General features: G+C 31.5%; 1 protein-coding gene across 2 annotated transcripts in view; it reads right to left on the bottom strand.

The window, feature by feature from the left end:
* LOC143922744 (protein apterous-like) overlaps nucleotides 1-18,438 on the bottom strand; it is a 128,195-nt gene that overhangs the window by 5,088 nt on the left and 104,669 nt on the right. The window contains exon 5 of one of the 2 annotated variants that reach the window (XM_077446083.1): nucleotides 17,781-17,986. In XM_077446083.1, coding sequence (XP_077302209.1) covers nucleotides 17,781-17,986 — 206 coding nt within the window. Of the gene's footprint in view, nucleotides 1-16,192; nucleotides 17,987-18,438 lie in introns of those variants that run through there. The other variant, XM_077446084.1, reaches the window with a different exon arrangement.

The following is an 18,438-nucleotide window of genomic DNA, read 5'->3' as shown; positions in this document are numbered from 1 at the left end:
AAACAACAAAATGCCTAGGGAAATTATACATTTTATTAAGTGAAATAAAAAAATAATAATGCTTAATTCGCGTATAAAACGAATGAAAATAATATTTGATGTGCGATAAGAATATAGTGTACGGTTATTTCAATTTTATATTCTACTCGAATTTTATGTTGAATTTTATATGTATAAACCGACCATTTTAAAAATACTGACCTCTTAATATAAAATACTGATATATCGATAAATACAAACATACATATAACTAATCATTTAGTATATGTATGTACATATGTAGTTAGTAACTGACTGATTTGCCTGAACGTATTGACCGTTTAAATAATAAAATATATATGTATATAAAAACGGAATGGATGCTTGTGGGTATGTTTGTGTATACATATGTGTATCGAAAAGTAAAGATATTTCAATAAAATAAATTTTAGAACTAGTAAATTTAAAATTTTGATTTCAATTCTGATTTTTATTTCAGTTTTGGTTCCGGTTGCGATTCCGATTCCGATTCCAGTTCCGATTCCAGATTCGATTTCAATTCCGGTTCCTATTCAGGTTCTGGTTCCTATTGCGATTCCGATTCCCGATTTCTATTTCAGTTACGATTCCAAATTCCGATTTTGGTTCCGGTTTCAATAGCGATTCCCAATTCCTATTTTAGTTCTGATTCCCAATTTTTATTTCAGTTCTGATTCCTATTCCAATTTCTACTCCGGTTCCGACGTCATTACGAGTACGATTACGACGATGGTGTTGTTTGTTATTATTATTATACATATGTACATTTTAAACTTTATTTCAATGCATGTATCAATTATTTTTCTGAAACCACTCCTTGAAATATCAACGGGCACAACACTAGTTCATTATTTTTACTTGTCATTTATTGTAATAAAACACAAAATTATTAAAAATGTCGTTATCGTATTATGTCCAATACATTTAAGAACAGAGTTGTATTGTCTAGTTGAGAAAAATCATCTTTATTATTTGTTTATTATTTTTATCACGAACTACCACTGTCGATAGATCGACAAAACCCAAACAATTAATAACGCAATAAAAATATTGTGAAATTTGATCTGGACGATAATGAGGGGTATGTTTTCAGCGGATCTCTCGCGCGTAGGTAACATGAGATTGTATGCACTTCGATATATAATATATAATTGCAGATACATATGTATATTATATATATATATATATATATATATATATATATATATATATATATATATATATATATATATATATATATATATATATATATATATATATATATATATATATGTATATATATATATATATATATATATATATATATATATATATATATATATATATATATATATATATATATATATATATACGTGTTCCAAAAGTATGTATACTCAACTTCACACTTTAATTGTGTTCAAAAGTACGCAAGCAAAATTTTGAATAATCCGTGAAAAGTTATTCAAATGCGAGTACACATGTATTATACAATAGGTCTTGTCCTTTTCATTGGGGTAGGATTGTTTTTTTGTCCCGGTAGGTTCTCTTCGTGGGCACCATTAGGCCAAATAAGCAGATTTAAATAGAATAGCATCCGTTTGTTTCGTTTCCTCGGCTTTTCTTTGGGGTCCAGAACTGGTTTGGCCGTGTGATGGCGTCCCCTATAGTAATTCAGTGCCATTTTGTACCGACGGCCGGTAGTCCAATCGCGCAGATACCGCAGATGTCCTGCTCAGATAAAAAGCTTACACACACACACTCGAGAAAGCATGACAGGACATTTTTTTAAACTCCAAGAACACATTTTAATATAGACAGGATAAAAAGAAAATTTTATGCGGACCGAAAAGTAGCCGCCGCCGCGCCGAAGCTTTTCCCGTTGATCAGTGGAGTCATCGGAAGACCACCAGGAAAATTAGTAAAAAAATATTTGCTCGTTTATAGTATGTACATTTTAAAATGAGAAAACGTTCAAGAGGATAGTGCCTGATTTACCTTTTTTTTACAAGTCTCTTCTATGGGTTACTTCGCAAAAAATTGTTCTAAAAATCCTACAGTCTTCAAATCGTTTTGAAACTTTGCCATTTTTGCCAACGATGGATATTACAATCGATTTTTATAGTTTGATGGTGAATAATAATCGTAATAACCACGTCCAAATTGGCGGAAAATTTTGACCACGGTGACTTTAATATGTTGTTGCCGTATTTGTTTCACTTTTCACCACCTATGATTGATTTTCACCACCGTTGTTTTTAATTGTTTAAACGCCGACAACGTTTTCATTTTCACACTATATATTATGAAATTCGCATTATAGGCTCTCATATATGTATATTTTTTTTACATCACTCATAGGTTGTTTAAATTGTTCACTTTGTAGATAGGTTTTTGAGCTATTTTTCCTATTATGCCAGCGGCTTCCAAACTTGGAGGCGCGCCTCCCTGGGGAGGCGCGGACTATTGCTAGGGGAGGCGTCAAAACTTTTTAATAAAAAAATAATTTTCATACCATAATATCTACAAATAAATAAAACTTCATATCGTAGCTTAACAGTAAAAATTCAATGCATGTATGTTTAATTTTCTTTCATTTTTATATACACATTTAATTAGCAATCTTTCTCGAAGAAAACCAACATGAAGAGGCACATTTGTGGTCGAACGATAATTTTATTGTTAAATTTGCCGATTTGTATCGATTTGTATTTGCCGATCACAAGTACATCCACTTTTTCAAAAAGACAAAGTAAAAGCTTTCATTAAAAAGTTGAAGTTATGGAAATCAAATTTACAAAAGAATGAGTTGGATATGTTTTCACTTTCCAAAGATTTCTGGGCCACAGCCAATATTGAAGCAAGTAGAAATGTTTTTATTGACCACTTAGATGGTTTAGTGCTGCATTTTTCCAATTATTTCAAAGACCTCCATTCCATTTAACTATGTACAATGAAGAAGACAAATTCGAGCTTACAACCACCGAAAAAGAAAAAGCGTTAGCTCACTAAAACGAAAGTTTCAAAATGAAACCATAATTAAATTTTGGATGAATCTTAGTGGAGAGTATGAATCTTTGTATTGCAAAGCAATGCAAATGCTTCTACCGTTTGTAACGTCTTATTTATGCGAAACGGGCTTTTCGGCACTAGCTGCAATGAAAACTAAATATTGAGCCGGGTTAATAGTCGAAAAGGAATTACGAGTGGCACTCTCCATATTGCCCCCAAGATTTGATTAACTTTTTGCCAATAAACAAAAACATCCTTCGCATTAAATTTTGATGTGTTAGATGTAGTTTAATTAGTAATTTAATATAAAAATAAATATACGTGTCCGTATAAATTTATGATATACCAAAACCTTTTTATTATTATTATTATTATATATATATATATATATATATATATATATATATATATATATATATATATATATATATATATATATATATATATATATATATATATATATATATATATATATATATATATATATATATATATATATAATTTAGTAATAATAAATACATTTAAAAATCAAATCAAAATAAAACTCCTTGTGTCCATCGGCTTTGCCAAGTATTCTTAAATAAATAAATAAATTACAATGTATACGTCTAATATAGATTACATGGTTGCATAGTAATATGCAATTTTACATACCACGAAATAGGCAAAAAAAAATACATATATATATATCTTCTGTGGAACAGAATTTAGTCGCAAAATCAACGACGTTGATACGGTACGATCGCGATCCGAATTTCCCGTTCTAAAGAAAGAAACGGTAGGGAAATAAAATCGAAAAAAAAGAGAAACACATAGTCCCGAAAAAGAGCGCTCGCACACATGTGTACAAGTGAAAATAAATAAACGACGAAAAGAATGAAATGAAGTGAAATCGTAAATAAAAGCGCACACAAAGTTGGCAGCCGGCACAATTAATCATCGGAACACGCCCGGCCCTGGGAATAAGCCGGCAATTAGCGTCGGGAGTAAACAGCATAAATAAAGAGGAGCGTCGCGACGCCTCGCCAGATAAATTGCACCATCGCATCGCCGACAAATTGTTGCCGAACATTCAAATATCACCATCACCCCTTCCTACCATTGTCTTCTTTCAAATTCATCACCATAAAAAAATACACCACGATCTACATACACTCTTTGCAGTATCCATTGTTTCGTATAAATGTGTATCTATGAAATCCTAGTGTGGTGCAGAACATAAAAAATGTTTAATCCTATAGCATGTTTTTGACTATTTTTGTATTAAAAAATAACGACAAGCTTCAACATTAAAATGCACATAGGTAAGGAAAACAGGAGACTGCATGACTCAATAGCGTGGTCAAGTGATTAATGTTGAATTATATCGTACTTGATGTTACGAGTTCGATTCCCGCTAAGTCTCGCTATTGGCCAGACCTTGATTTGTCAAGGTCGATCGTTTCTTATCAGAAGTTGCCAATTTTTCTGATTTTCATTGAAACGATTCCTGTAAAATTGGCGTTTCCTTCCCAATTTTCTGTTGCGAACCTTTAGTTATTGTTGTATCTTAGGTTTCGCCATATTGCTCACCATAGATGTCTCTGTGGTTGTTTATCGAATATAAAATTCGTATTGTTACATGAAAGTTATTCATCGTTATTTATCGTTTTCATACGATATTTGTAATATCTGACGATAGATGTCAGATATTGTTTAGATTTACATGTATTTATGTAATAATTATGTGGACCAGGAAGGCGCATTTAGGGTTTACCTGTTAAGCCTTCCTGGTATATTTGTATATATGTATGTAAAATAAATAAATAAATAAATAGCCACGCGCCAAAAGAGATGAAAACAATAGCTTACGAAAATATAGCTGTCTTTTTCTCGCACATTTATTTATCGATCAACAAGAATATGCAAGCAAGCAGTCAAAAACATGACTTATCGCTACCGCATTTAAATCATACTTTGGAACGTAGAAGTATATAAATGTATTTTTTTACGATGTACCCCTTTTCTAAATCATACAAAATCTATTAAAATAAATTTCTTGTGGTTCATTCTAGGAATACAAGAAATATAGGGTGTATAGCTTTGAAAGCCACATAGTTATTACGAAAAACGTAAAAATTGGGGCACTTGCATACTCTACTTCGGTAAGCGAGGGTTAAAAAATTGTCTTCTCTTGAAACATTTATTCATTCAAAATAAAATTCTGAGTATAGCAGACTTGATTTTTACTTAGTTTTATTTCGCGAATCGGTCAGCCAATATTCCTACATTCTTCGGATCGGTTTAAAGCTTTGCCATTTTGCGCGGTTTGGTCACCGATAAAAATATAATTCACTTCCGCTAGTTCTATGGTGAAAAATAATCGTCATAAACACGTTTAAGAAACCAAAAATTTAGGAGACGATGACTTTTCGTGGCAAGAGCCTTGTTTGTTTGATTTTCCGCCCCCACTAGTTTTATGAGATTTTAATTGTTTAAACGCATATAAATTTATCTTTTTCACATTATATCTTATAAAATTTGGATTATAGGCTGTCATTATTCATATATAATATGTACATACAACTATATACATATGTTCACAATACATTCTACTCCTATTCTAATATATTTTGATCCATTTGTTGGTATTTATAATACTTGATTTAATACTAGTGTTTAAGGCGTAGTAGGAAAACAGCTCGAAAACCTGTTTACAATTCTTATAAATTTTATATACATATATACAGTGATATTACTAACAAATTAACCAGGATATTCTTTGACAGAATTACTAACAACCACAGTAATACACTTGAGAAGAGTCTTTATGTATGTTTAAAACAAAATGTCTACAGACCTTCGACTTTAAATCAGAGCTGTGGAGTCGGTTTAAAATTTACTGATTCCGATTCTGAATTTTTTTTATGATTGGACTCCGACTCCAAATGCCGATTTTAGCAAGATCGATTTATCTTGTCAACGTATATTAGTAGTAAAAATAGTAGCGTTTTTCAAAATATAACAAATTATAAAGAAATTAAAAAATCGACATGTAACCTAATTTATTGAATTATTGGCAATGAAATGGGTATAATTAATAAAGTAAGTACATTCATAGTGTATGAATTTCAAACTCAAACAAATCTATTAAACAAAATGTGAATAAAAATTATTATAAGACGAAATAAACAATCGATTTTGGCAAAAACACATAAATATTTTATTAAGAAAAAAGTGAATGTTCTTCAATAAAATTGGAGACTAGTTGAAAAAAATAAAGAAAATATGTAATAGATATGTACATACATATAATGGATTCGGAGTCGGTTGATTACGACTCCGACTCCACACCCTTGCTTTACAGTCTTTAGTTAAAAATAAAGATTTTGACCGTTTTTTGTATTATTCCTATTATGTTTTACAATAACCTAAGATAATATTATAAATACTAAATATAAAATAAAAAAAATTATCACAAGATCAGTACCTATTATAAACAATATAAAGCATTTAAAAACAAAACCAAATACATATCTATAAAGTTGACCATCAAGAAAATAGTGTTTTGGTATTTTGTGTTTATTCTTGTAACCATATACATTTTGTAGTAATAATTTAGAATCTTTACAAGTTTATAGGCATGGTTGTTAGTGATTCTGTCAAATATATTCAATGTAGTGAATTTGTACAAGAAGTTGTAGGAGTTCTGGATTAGAATCAATGAAATTTGGATGTGACTATAATTTTGTATGGAACCGTCTCAATGATTGTCAGATAAAATCATTAAACTATGACATAGAAGACGGTATAATCAACTAGATCTTGCTGATAAAATAGAAAACAAATTCAATTTTGAACCTACGATCTCTCAACTGCTAAACAATTGGTATGTGTAGTTCAAAATTAATTTTAATCGAAACAATTATGATTGTTTTGTTACTGTTTTATGAAATTAATCATTTAAAATTTGAAAAAATTAAATTTAATCTCGATAAAAGCGTTTATAATAAGTTTCAACATATCAAAATTGTTTTAATTATAACATTCAATTTAATATCATCAATTGTGATCATATTAAATATGATCGCATCGAAGGTGCCATAAAAATTTGGATCATGCATATTCATGTCAACTTATTATCAACGGGCATCACATTAGTAGGCAAAGAAACCAACGAAATCTCAAATCGAATCAGAAATAAAATACAGGCATTGTTGAGATGAAAATAATGAAATGGCATAAAGACGACACTCATCACATTCAAAATTTGATCTAAAATTAGTCAAATTCTCGCAGCGAGTTGCGTGTTTTATGATCATCTCCTTGTTCATCCATCACCTCAGTGTTCAACATCATCCATCACTTCTTTAATTTCGTTTTATTTTCCCCAAAAATAAATCATAAATATTTTTCGAGAATTAATTGCGGTATTGCTATTTTCGACGCGAGAACGACTTGGAAACGTCTCAATTAGACCTTCATTGCTTTTCTCCTTATGTAAACATAAACACACAACAATATCATCGAATATATTATATTAATAATACAAATTTTTAAAAACAACGCCTCAGCTGATGTTTTCTAATTTATATATTACATTAATTAACGCAAACAATCACCGACGTTTGTATTGAAACAATGGACGTTTCATCTTTTCATTACATTACATTCAGTGTGTATATGTTACAGCTGAAGTGTGTGTATCTTCCAGTTGTAATATATGTTGACTAGTTAGAATATATTCAATCTAACACACTTCAACTATAAGTTGGTACCAAGTTCGATGTAGTGGTTAGGTTTTCGTGAAAACGTCACTCGACTGTTAAATTGAATCGGAAAGTCACATTTTCCTTTCACATGCATTCTTAGAGTTATCGTAATACGGTACTCATTACCTTTATTCGTAATACCTAGCAAATATGAATGCATTATTGAATTCTAAAGCTTTCGAAAGAACATCAGAGCTGTCAAAACTCAACTATTATATTACAGTTGCCGCACATTGTTGAAAGTTTATTTGCGCTTTGAGATACATATAATTTACTAGTTGAATTGTATTCGAATACGAATGACCTAAAACGCCAGTTGGAATATATTACAGTTGAAAATACACTTCGACTGTAGCATATATGTATATATATACATATGTATATAAAATTTTTATTATGTATACGATTAAATGTGTTTTTCTTAAATATTAATTTTGTATGTATGTATGATGTTGAAAAGTACGACCAACCTTACATTATAATTACAGTAATTGTAGTTATTTGAGAACCGCAATTAAATCTGAGCGAAAATTATGCAAAAAGGTAGTTCGGCCTCGCAGTGTTTTGTATGTTGATCGCTTGCATACAAATAAATATCCAATTTATAATTTGGGAGTTTTCAGTAGTTTTTAATGTCCACTTACAAATAATATGTATGTGTGTGAAAAATAGTTATGTAATACATTATGTATATATTTTTATTGCAAACTAATTTAAAAATTGGACATATGTATTCTTATGTTTTTAACGACTTGGAATATCCCAGTTATTCTATTGAGAGTGTGCAATTTTCATTAAACTACCGTTGAAAACCGGAATAATCTTAAGAATATGATTGAGATCAATCACAGAAGAATTGTATGTATGTACATCAGTGTTTCTCAACTGGCGTTCACAGAACGTTTTAATGGGGGCTCAGGTTATAAATCAACACGGGATATAATATTAAGGCTATTTATACAGATACTTACAAATTAATACAGAAATATGGCTTCTATTCATATTGAAGTACACGATAACGATATTCTTGTATATGTACATATATTATTTATAAGAATATCATAATGTATGCACTGATCAATTGATGACTTCATGAAGTTCAACTCTTCGATGTGATAAATATATCGGTTTGGTGCGAATGTAATTTTTGATGAAATAAAATTACGAGAATGCCTCACGGAGATACTAAAGATATTTATATACAAACAAAACAAAAATCATTTCTGAAAAAGTAGTGAAATGGTGAATATATTTCACATCTTACATTTATATTTATTGGGCTTGTATTAAATTGGTCAGTTGTTATCATAAATGATTATTAAATATAGTTCTAGTTATACAACGGATACCCAATAGGGCAATCCCAAATAACAATACGTTTTACAAATGACGAAGTTCACAATAGTAAAAGAATTTTGTCCTGAAGTGGATCCGTAGTATATTTCTAGTAAATACCAGTCAGTAGACATATTTTTATAGCAATCTATTATTATATCATTGATCAGTTTACTTGTCATATGAATTTCTAAATTGTTTAATGTTTTTTCTGTTGCTTAAAACAAGCGTGATTTTATGATTTTATAAAAAAAACTGACTCACAAATCAACTGATTAAATTCCAACAAAGTTACTGACCTAGTGTAATTAATAACTGATAACTGAAAATTTACGATAAATGGTATCTTTTCTTGTTAAATCTGAATGTTCTATCAAAAGCTTATACTCCTTTTGATATATGTGCATATATGTATGTTTATATGCATGTATTAGGAGGTCCAATTTACCGTAATTTTCGTTTACCGGTAATATGATATTTTTTTACCAATTTCCGGTTTTTTGGTAAATTACAATCGATTACAATAAATTACAAAAGATTTTTCAATCTCAAAAATAAATTACTTTTTGTGCTAATTATATTTAACCAAACGCTAATAAACATTATTTTTTATATACTAAGATATATTTTTCAAAAAAAGGTATTAGTGGTAATGAATTCTTTATAAATTAATATTTTATAAAGGAATAAAAAATATTTAAAATAACATAAAATTTATGTTTTTATTCGTCGTTTAAGAAAATAACAGCGAATGAAACACTGAGTCAGACCAGTGTTTGCCAGATGATAAAATAAAGGAGAGGAATGTGATAAAACGCAGCGAATATGTTTCGTTGATTTATCGGTAAAAGTAATAGCTTACTGATAAATTTCCGAGCTATTTTTCGGGTCATTCAACGGACTCCCTAGTATATGCATATATGTATATACATATGTAATGACAAAACTATGAAAAAATATGACAAATTATAATTCCTTGCGTAGAAAATAAAACCAAGAATTGCCGCTTGATTTATTCAAATTTAATATTTAAAAAGAACTTACGCTTAGTTAGTTACAAGAAATGAAGATTTGATCGCAAAAAATAAAAATAAAATTCATTTTAAATAACCTTTTCCCCAAAATAAAATCAACAAATTATTTGACATAGTATGGAATATAAGCCACCAGGTTTTGGCGCCCCCCTATCTGCCCCCTTTTGATACCCACCCCACGATACGGATCTTCTCTAACGTTTCAGTGGATTGAAATCCGATTTCGCATTCATGTATAGTAATATTTTCACTATGAGAACTTTAATTTTTTCAATTATAATTTTTGAAAGTCGAGTGATGGTGTAATAACCAGCTAAAGATTATATTGATAAATGCTTTATTACAATTCAATAGTTAATTGATTTTGCAAAAATTCCTGTTATTCAGCATCTCGATTTTAGTTGATTAAAAAATGCTGCAAAATTTGTTTATAGATATCTTTCTACCTGTTAATCGTTTGACCATAGATGTCGGGCTTAATAAATGGGCGTATACCTGTTTAAATAATATAAATAATTCTTAATTTGTATAGACTCGTTGTGTCGGAGCAATCTGTTAGACGAGTGTGCATGATTGATTGAGTAAATAAAATGAACTGTCTGGAAGGCAAAAAAACAGTTTTCTGATGATCTGAATGACGCTTTTACATTTATTCCAAACTATTTTGACTATAAAATAACTCGAATTGAACAATATATGTATGTATGTATGTACACACATATGAGCCGTACAATGGTTGGTGTCTTGTTCAACATAATAAATAAAACATGAAAAAAACCATTCAAAAATTAAAATAGCTAAAATTAATTTTAGATAATTTTGGATGAAAAATTTTTGTAAATATTTCAAATAATTATGTTATATTTAAATAGCTTCTAAAGTCGATCGGATGTATCGTGAGAGTTATGTACGAAAACCGATCGTAACATTGTAAGGTCGTAAAAGATTTTATTTATTTTGTTTTAATTATTTCTCATTTAACTATATAATATTATTACAATATAATTCAATGCCAGGTCTAAAATAATATTACTACACGCTATACTGTCCATAACATGACGTTGACAATTTTTTTTATCGTCTAAAAAATGTAAATTTCCATTAATATAAATATATACGTATTAAATAAATAAATTGATAATATCAATAACTTACGAATTTTATATTAAAATTTTATTAATGTAAATATTTAAAAATACGAAACACGAACTCAAAACTAACAAAAAATAAAAGTCAAATTCTACCGACCGCTATGCGCACGAACAATGTTGTATTTCTTGACCAAAATGCAATGCGAAACTGAAACGAAATGTAATGGGCCATCGCGGGTCGAGTGGGGGGTGAATGCGATAGTATGTATATTTTACTTAGAGTCTCATGCTAGATCGGTTCGATATTATACATACATACATATTTATTTTATTTTTATTTTACATATATACCAGGAAGGCCTTACAGGTAAATCCCAATGCGCCTTCCTGGCCAATTACAAATACAAATGCAGCATTTTTTTATTATAAGTCGTTGAATTGCGAGACACTGAAAAAACTCGCAAATTAACGAGACATCTATGAATTGTACATAAATTTTTATTGTACATCCATCAAATTTCAAATAGTGGTGACATAGTAGGTAGGAAGGATTTTTTTTTATATGTACATAGGTTGAGTATAGAGTCGTTTGATTTCATTTCGAAATTTTAATTTGACTGACTTTGACAATTTCACCGTAACATATAACGATACACAGCGAGACACACTTCCGCACCACCCTGTATATGTAAGATCGCTAGACCTGAGTCAGTGTCTCCCGTGTCGGCTCTCATATCTCCGTATAATTGGGCTGGCGTGGATTTATTTGCCCTCGAGATTTATGTGTTTGGGAAGAGATTCGTCGGCGGGGCAAAAAGCTCACTAAAAAGCTGCGCCTTTTCTGCCGCTTTTGCCCAAGTCCCTCCCGCCCACCCTCTCTGCGACTTCCCTCTCCTGTCCCCTTCTCGTCTTCTTTTTCGTCGCTCTGGCAGCATCCGAAATAGACGTTTTTTATGCGGCTTGGGGGCCCCGCGAGCGCCAATTAGGCCAGCCCCTAACGACCACCGGTAAGGTGATCTCGCGTTCTTCTTCTTCGAACACGACCCCACTTTTTTCTCTTCTTATAGTTTTTTCCTTCTCTGTGTGTCTATTTTGCTCAATGAGCTACCGTTAGGGTAGTGTGTCAACGGCTTGCCGCTATATTTCAACATTTTCCGATGAAAAGCGGCACTATAATACAAACATACAGACTTCTGTTCGTAATAATATAAAGAGGTGCCCTACCAAGTTCACAAAATCACAATATTATTTTTATTCACTCCATGTTTTCTATTGTAAGTTTCTTTAATTTTTATATTATATTACATACATACATAGTCGATCCGAAGAAGTGTTAGACTTACGAGAACTGAACAAGCTGTGCCATTCGTGCAATGTGTTGTAGCATTTTAAGGACGTAAAATCTTTTTTTTTTTATTATTTCTTATTTAAATATATCCTATTATTACAATATAAAGCAAAGCAAGGTCTTTAATAATATTACTGTAACTTTTGCTGTCCATAACATGACGTTGACTAATTACTTTTATCGTATGAAAGATATACATTTCCATTAATATAAAACATATATGTATTCCATAAATAAATTAATAATATCGACAACTTACGTATTTTAAATTAAAAAATTATTAATGTAAAAATTTCAACATACGAAATACAAACTCAAAACTAACAAAAAATAAATGTTAAATTCTATCGACCGTTATACGTATGAACAATGTCGTATTTCTCTTGACCAAAATGCAGTATGAAACTGAAACGAAATGTAATTGGCCATCGCGCGTCGATTGGGGGGTGAATGCGATAGTATGTACATTTACTTAATATTGATCTTGAAACTTATAACTTATACTTATGCGCAATGTACTTGAAGTAAAAGAAAAATTACATCTATTGATAGTACGTACATATAAACACGAACGAAATTGCATTAATTACTACGTATAGGTTATAGTCAGTGTATTTTCAGTTGTGATATATTTCAACTGGCGTTTTAGGTCATTCATATTCGAATAAAATTCAACTAGTAAATTAAATCTGTACAAGCGCAAATATACTTTCAACGATGAGCGCCAGTTGTAATATAACAGTTGAGTTTTGACAGCTCTGATGTTTTTACGGTTGCTTTAGAATTCAATAATAAGTTAATATTTAGTATGAATAATGAGTACCGTTTTACAATAACTATAAGAATGCGTTCAAAAGACTTTCCAACTTTCAACTCAATTTACTAGTCGAGTGACGTTTTCAACAAAAACCTTGCCCTCCCATCTAACTTGGTACCAACTTTTTCACTTGTTAAAGTTCAAGAAATAAAATAACTAGCGGCTGAAGTAGAGCCGTCATTTCAAGGCGGATATCATTCTCACACTGACTTTTGAGCGCGGCGTACTGAATTCCCCTATTATCGCATCTGTGAGGCACGTGTACAAGGGGCTCCCCGCGAAAATAATTAATTCTGTTGATATTGATTAATGTTTTTATTTCGCAATGATATAATTCGAATCGTAGAGGTTTTGATGAGTAATACATAAAATATGAAGTCCTGCATTCAGTTTATTCGGAAGGAATAAAATAAAATACAAGTCCTGGTCACTCGCTATCCATTACAGTACTGCATACTGCACTATCTGCCTTGCTCGATGCATGAAATATTCAAAGTGAGTTTCGTGAATTTTATGTAACAACTATATATATTGAAATGTAATATGATAAGAAAAAACATTACACAAACACGTATTCGTATATATTTTTTTTATTTTTCAGATGCACACATGTGAAATTTCACAGAATCGACAGCTACCGATCGTTAAGATCTGCAACCATTCTCGGAAACGATTTATGTTTAGAGGTTCGCGTGACTACCGGCTACTGTTCAAATAACACGTAAGTGATTCTGTGAAAATACTAAATTTGCCCTCTGCGTCCGTATAAATTGTTCGACGTGTGTTTTTCTATCCATTTTACATACATACGTATTCAAAATGTGTGTAAAAGAGGGAGAGGGCCGAACAGATATCACAGATACGGGAAGAGAGACGACGTTCGAGTATTCGTGGCATTCTTCGGATTCTGCCGATAAGAGCGTTTCTTTACCGAATTTATTATATAGGTACGATATACACGTATATAGAAAACGGATATAATTAGGAGTTATGCGCTCTAGGAATTACAGGCATTTCATTATATACGTTTCATTTGAAGATTTGTGTTTTAATTAAATATCGAAATGTGCACTATAAATTGGCCGGGTTCGCTCTATCACCCACACACGAGTTGCGAATGTGCTATACACACACACGTACAGGATGATTCATGAGTGATCGCGAAAGATGAATAGACGAGGTCGTATGGGAAAAAAAGTGTCGTTTAAGTACCGGTCCGGAAATCGAAAAGTCAACTTGTGCATATTTTAAATTTTCGCATTTGTATTGATTGTATGATGGATAAAAAATAGTATTTGATACTACATACATATATGTATATGTTTGTATAATATATTTAGAATCATTTGGAATTGTTATAGATTGGTGGGTAATTATTTCTTGGACCAAATGGCACAGCCAGAAAATAATTGAGAAGGGTAAGTTGCGTTGAAAAAGAAATCAATATGTAATTAATAAATTAATTCATGAAAATTTAGAGAAAGGAATTAGATCGAGCATTATGATTCTGTATTAAAATTTATGTAAACAAAATCATTACGATTTTTTTTTAAATTAATTTCAAAATGATTTGAAAATCATTAAAGGAATTTTTTTATGTTGCAAAATGAGCTCTGAATTCAGAAAAAACTTTCTGTAATGTATACCAATTAATTATGACAACTAAAGCCCGGACCCAGAGGGTGCCGCGTTATGTTCAATTGTTGTAAATACATTGTTAAAAGTTCGCCGAACGTTTTTTTTTTACTCTAACTTTGTAAATAGAGCTAAACCACCCCGATTCCTAGAAAAAGCACGGTGCCTATCCGCAGTCTAATGATTAAAGAGCGGATAGAGAGCGTGCTGTTTCCAGGAATCACGGCGTTTTGGGTCTATTCACAAAGCTAGAGTGCAAAAAAAAAGGTTCGGTGAACCTTTAACAAAGGTTCACCATAAAAATGAACAATGCACAACGAACAATAAACAAAGAACGGCACGCTTCCGGTCCCACCTCTACTAATGATAACTATATTATAGTTAGCGCTATAGGCATTATTACAAGCTTGTATTTTTTTTTAACTAACTAATCATCTGAAGTGTGTTATTTTTATTTTAAAACACAATTGATATATCTGAATGAAAGTGATGTTGATTTTCGATCAATGATGGAATTTGTAAAATCGAGAAAAGGAAAATAAAAAGAGATTAAAATACAATTGATTTTGGAGTTTTGTATATTTTAAATTATTATTATTGATTACTGATTTTTTATTATTGATTATTGATTATTTATAAAGAATCTGATATATGTATTATTAATATCTGTATTTCTGAATCTGTGTTTTTCTGACTTAAATAAATTAGCATTGATAGTGATTTTTTATTAAAGATACTGTCAATTTTTATAAAATATTTTTATCCTTGACGCGGAGGGGGTTATTTCCACGGAGGTGCAAGAACCGGGGTTTTCAATACAAAATATGATATGTGTTTTAGTAAAAAAAATAAACATGGATGTTGATGTAAACTTTGATACTTTCTATGTTTCCTATATAAATTTTTAGTTCGAAAAATTGTCCACTCCAAAGTAAAGGTGTAAATCGCTTGATTGAATTTTTTTTTAAATAAGTGCTTACTGGACATGAACCCTTTATACTCCCATCCAGTTCCGGCCCTGGAACGCACTCAGCATCCCATCAGAGAGGACTTTCAAGGACGGTTCAGATTTTGACAGCTCACACACTGAATGCCCGAAGCGAGTCAGCCTTATTCAGAGTGTGTTGAAAGGCAGGCGTGAGAATTTCGAGCGGTTTTTTTTTAAATTTCATAACTTATTTTATTTTTCATTTTAGATATGTGCGGTGCGGGGCTACCGCCGCCGGAGACAATTTAACAGGAATTCGCCAGTCATCATCATCATCATCATCAGCGCCACCGAAGGACGGGCCGTGGCCGGCGTGCTACAGCAGCAGCCTCACAAAGAATATTGATGAATGAGTATTAGCGCTCATTACCCGCCACTTGAGGCCGGCACACACGCTCGACATCTCCATCACTATCATTTATCATCGTCATCATCACGCCAGTGCACCCAGCTACGCCCACGACACGTTGTTAGCTGCCGCGGTCGCATTGTGTTGTTGTTGGGACTCGATTTTGTGCCGATCGTGACCTTCTGAATTTGATCGTCATCACTGATTGGATCATACCAGGACATCGCCGATTACGCACAAAAAACTTTTCAGTTTGATTAATTTACCTCAACTCAACTCAAACCTTGGCCGCAATTGAAAAAATTCAAATTAAATTTTAAGCGCGATGCTTTTAACAGTGTCGAAAAAATCGCACTGTAGCAACACTTTTGATTTTTTTACAGGGAAAAACTCTTACTTTCAATTTACCAATTTTGTATTTTTACTTCCTCATATTGATGTTTGAGTTGAAGTGTATCTTCCAATTGTAATATATTTTGACTAGTTGGAATATATTTCATCTAACATGGTACCATATACCGTTATATTATAGTACACTATAATACATTATAGTGTATTATCAGTTGTAATATATTTTGACTTGTTGGAATATATTCAATCGAACTCACGTAATTCGATTCATATGGCGAATTACATTCCAACTGATCAAAATATATTACAACTGAAAATACTGTTCGATTATAAGTTGGTACCAGGTTTAAAGCAGGGGTTAGTTTTTCGTGAAAACGTCATTGGACTTGTGAATTGAGTTGGAAAGTCACATTTTTGTGACACATTCTCAGAGTTATCGTAATACGGTACTCGTTACATTTATTCGTAATACCTAGCAAATATTAACGCATTATTGAATTCTAAAGCATTCGTAAAAGCATCAGAGCTGTCAAAACTCAACTATTATATTACAACTGGCGCACATTGTTGAAAGCTAATTTGCGCTTGTAGATATATAATTAGCTAGTTGAATTTTATTCGAATATGGATGACCTAAAACGCCAGTTGGAATATATTTCAACTGAAAATACACCTCGACTGTAACATTGATATAAACATTACAATTAAATATTTTACTTTCTAGTATAAATGTTTCAACATTCAAATATTAAAGGTGTACGAACTATCCCTAAAATGTAAAGATACGCATTTTTCTAAAAATAAACATCAAGAATCGATACTGGATACACCAAGAACGATCATATGTTCATAAAAATATGCTAAAGAACGATCAATAAACGACGTAGTAGATGTTATCGGAAGACGGTTAGATTATATTAGAACAGTATCCAAATGATACATGGTCGTTTGACCAAGGTTACTTTAATGTTTCGAACAAGCAACGGTCTTGTGTAATACAATGTAATGTAATAATTACATAAATGTGTAAAAATATTTGAAAATACCGATGGAAGAATGATATGATTGGATTTACCTGTAGTACTCGCTTGGGCAGTCCCGTCTTCTGCGACAACTGTTTGAGATCTTTGGCGTCTGGGTTGTGGTTCATGGCGAAGTACGACTTCATGGTCCTGAGCTGATGATGCTTGAAGCTGGTCCTCATCCTTTTCGTCCTCGACGATCCGCCTAGGCCGGACCCTGACCGGCTAAACCCCATGTCCATGTATTCCGTGTTCAAATCTGATATGCAAAAAGTCACAAATTTCAATAAAAACCAAAAACAAAACAACCTTGCTTTTATAAACATATAATTCGTCGTGATTTCAATATACGTAATATTCAGATCAATATGCAATAACTAAACGCTTTGAATAACTATAATTAAAATATATTTGGAAAGCATAAAAGTTTTGGCAACGCTAGTAGATTTATGGCGCGGCGTTGTGTTGCAATAAATGGAATCGCAAGGATCAAAAGCGAAGTATGACTAGAATTGTACTGAAAACACTGAGCAACCAAAAAACATTACTGGAGTGGAAACTAATCAATCTTTACTAAATTTGACCCACTGAATTCGAACATGAAAATAATTTTTGTTGGCTTACTGCCCACTAAGAGGTATGAGCGAGGAAAAATGTTAATTTTTTACAGAACTTTGACTTTTGCAGTCTTTAATTTAAAAATCTAGTATT

The sequence above is a fragment of the Arctopsyche grandis genome, chromosome 2 (assembly GCF_051622035.1).
Source record: "Arctopsyche grandis isolate Sample6627 chromosome 2, ASM5162203v2, whole genome shotgun sequence".
NCBI lineage: Eukaryota > Metazoa > Arthropoda > Insecta > Trichoptera > Hydropsychidae > Arctopsyche > Arctopsyche grandis.
This window is presented reverse-complemented; position numbering and strand designations above follow the sequence as displayed.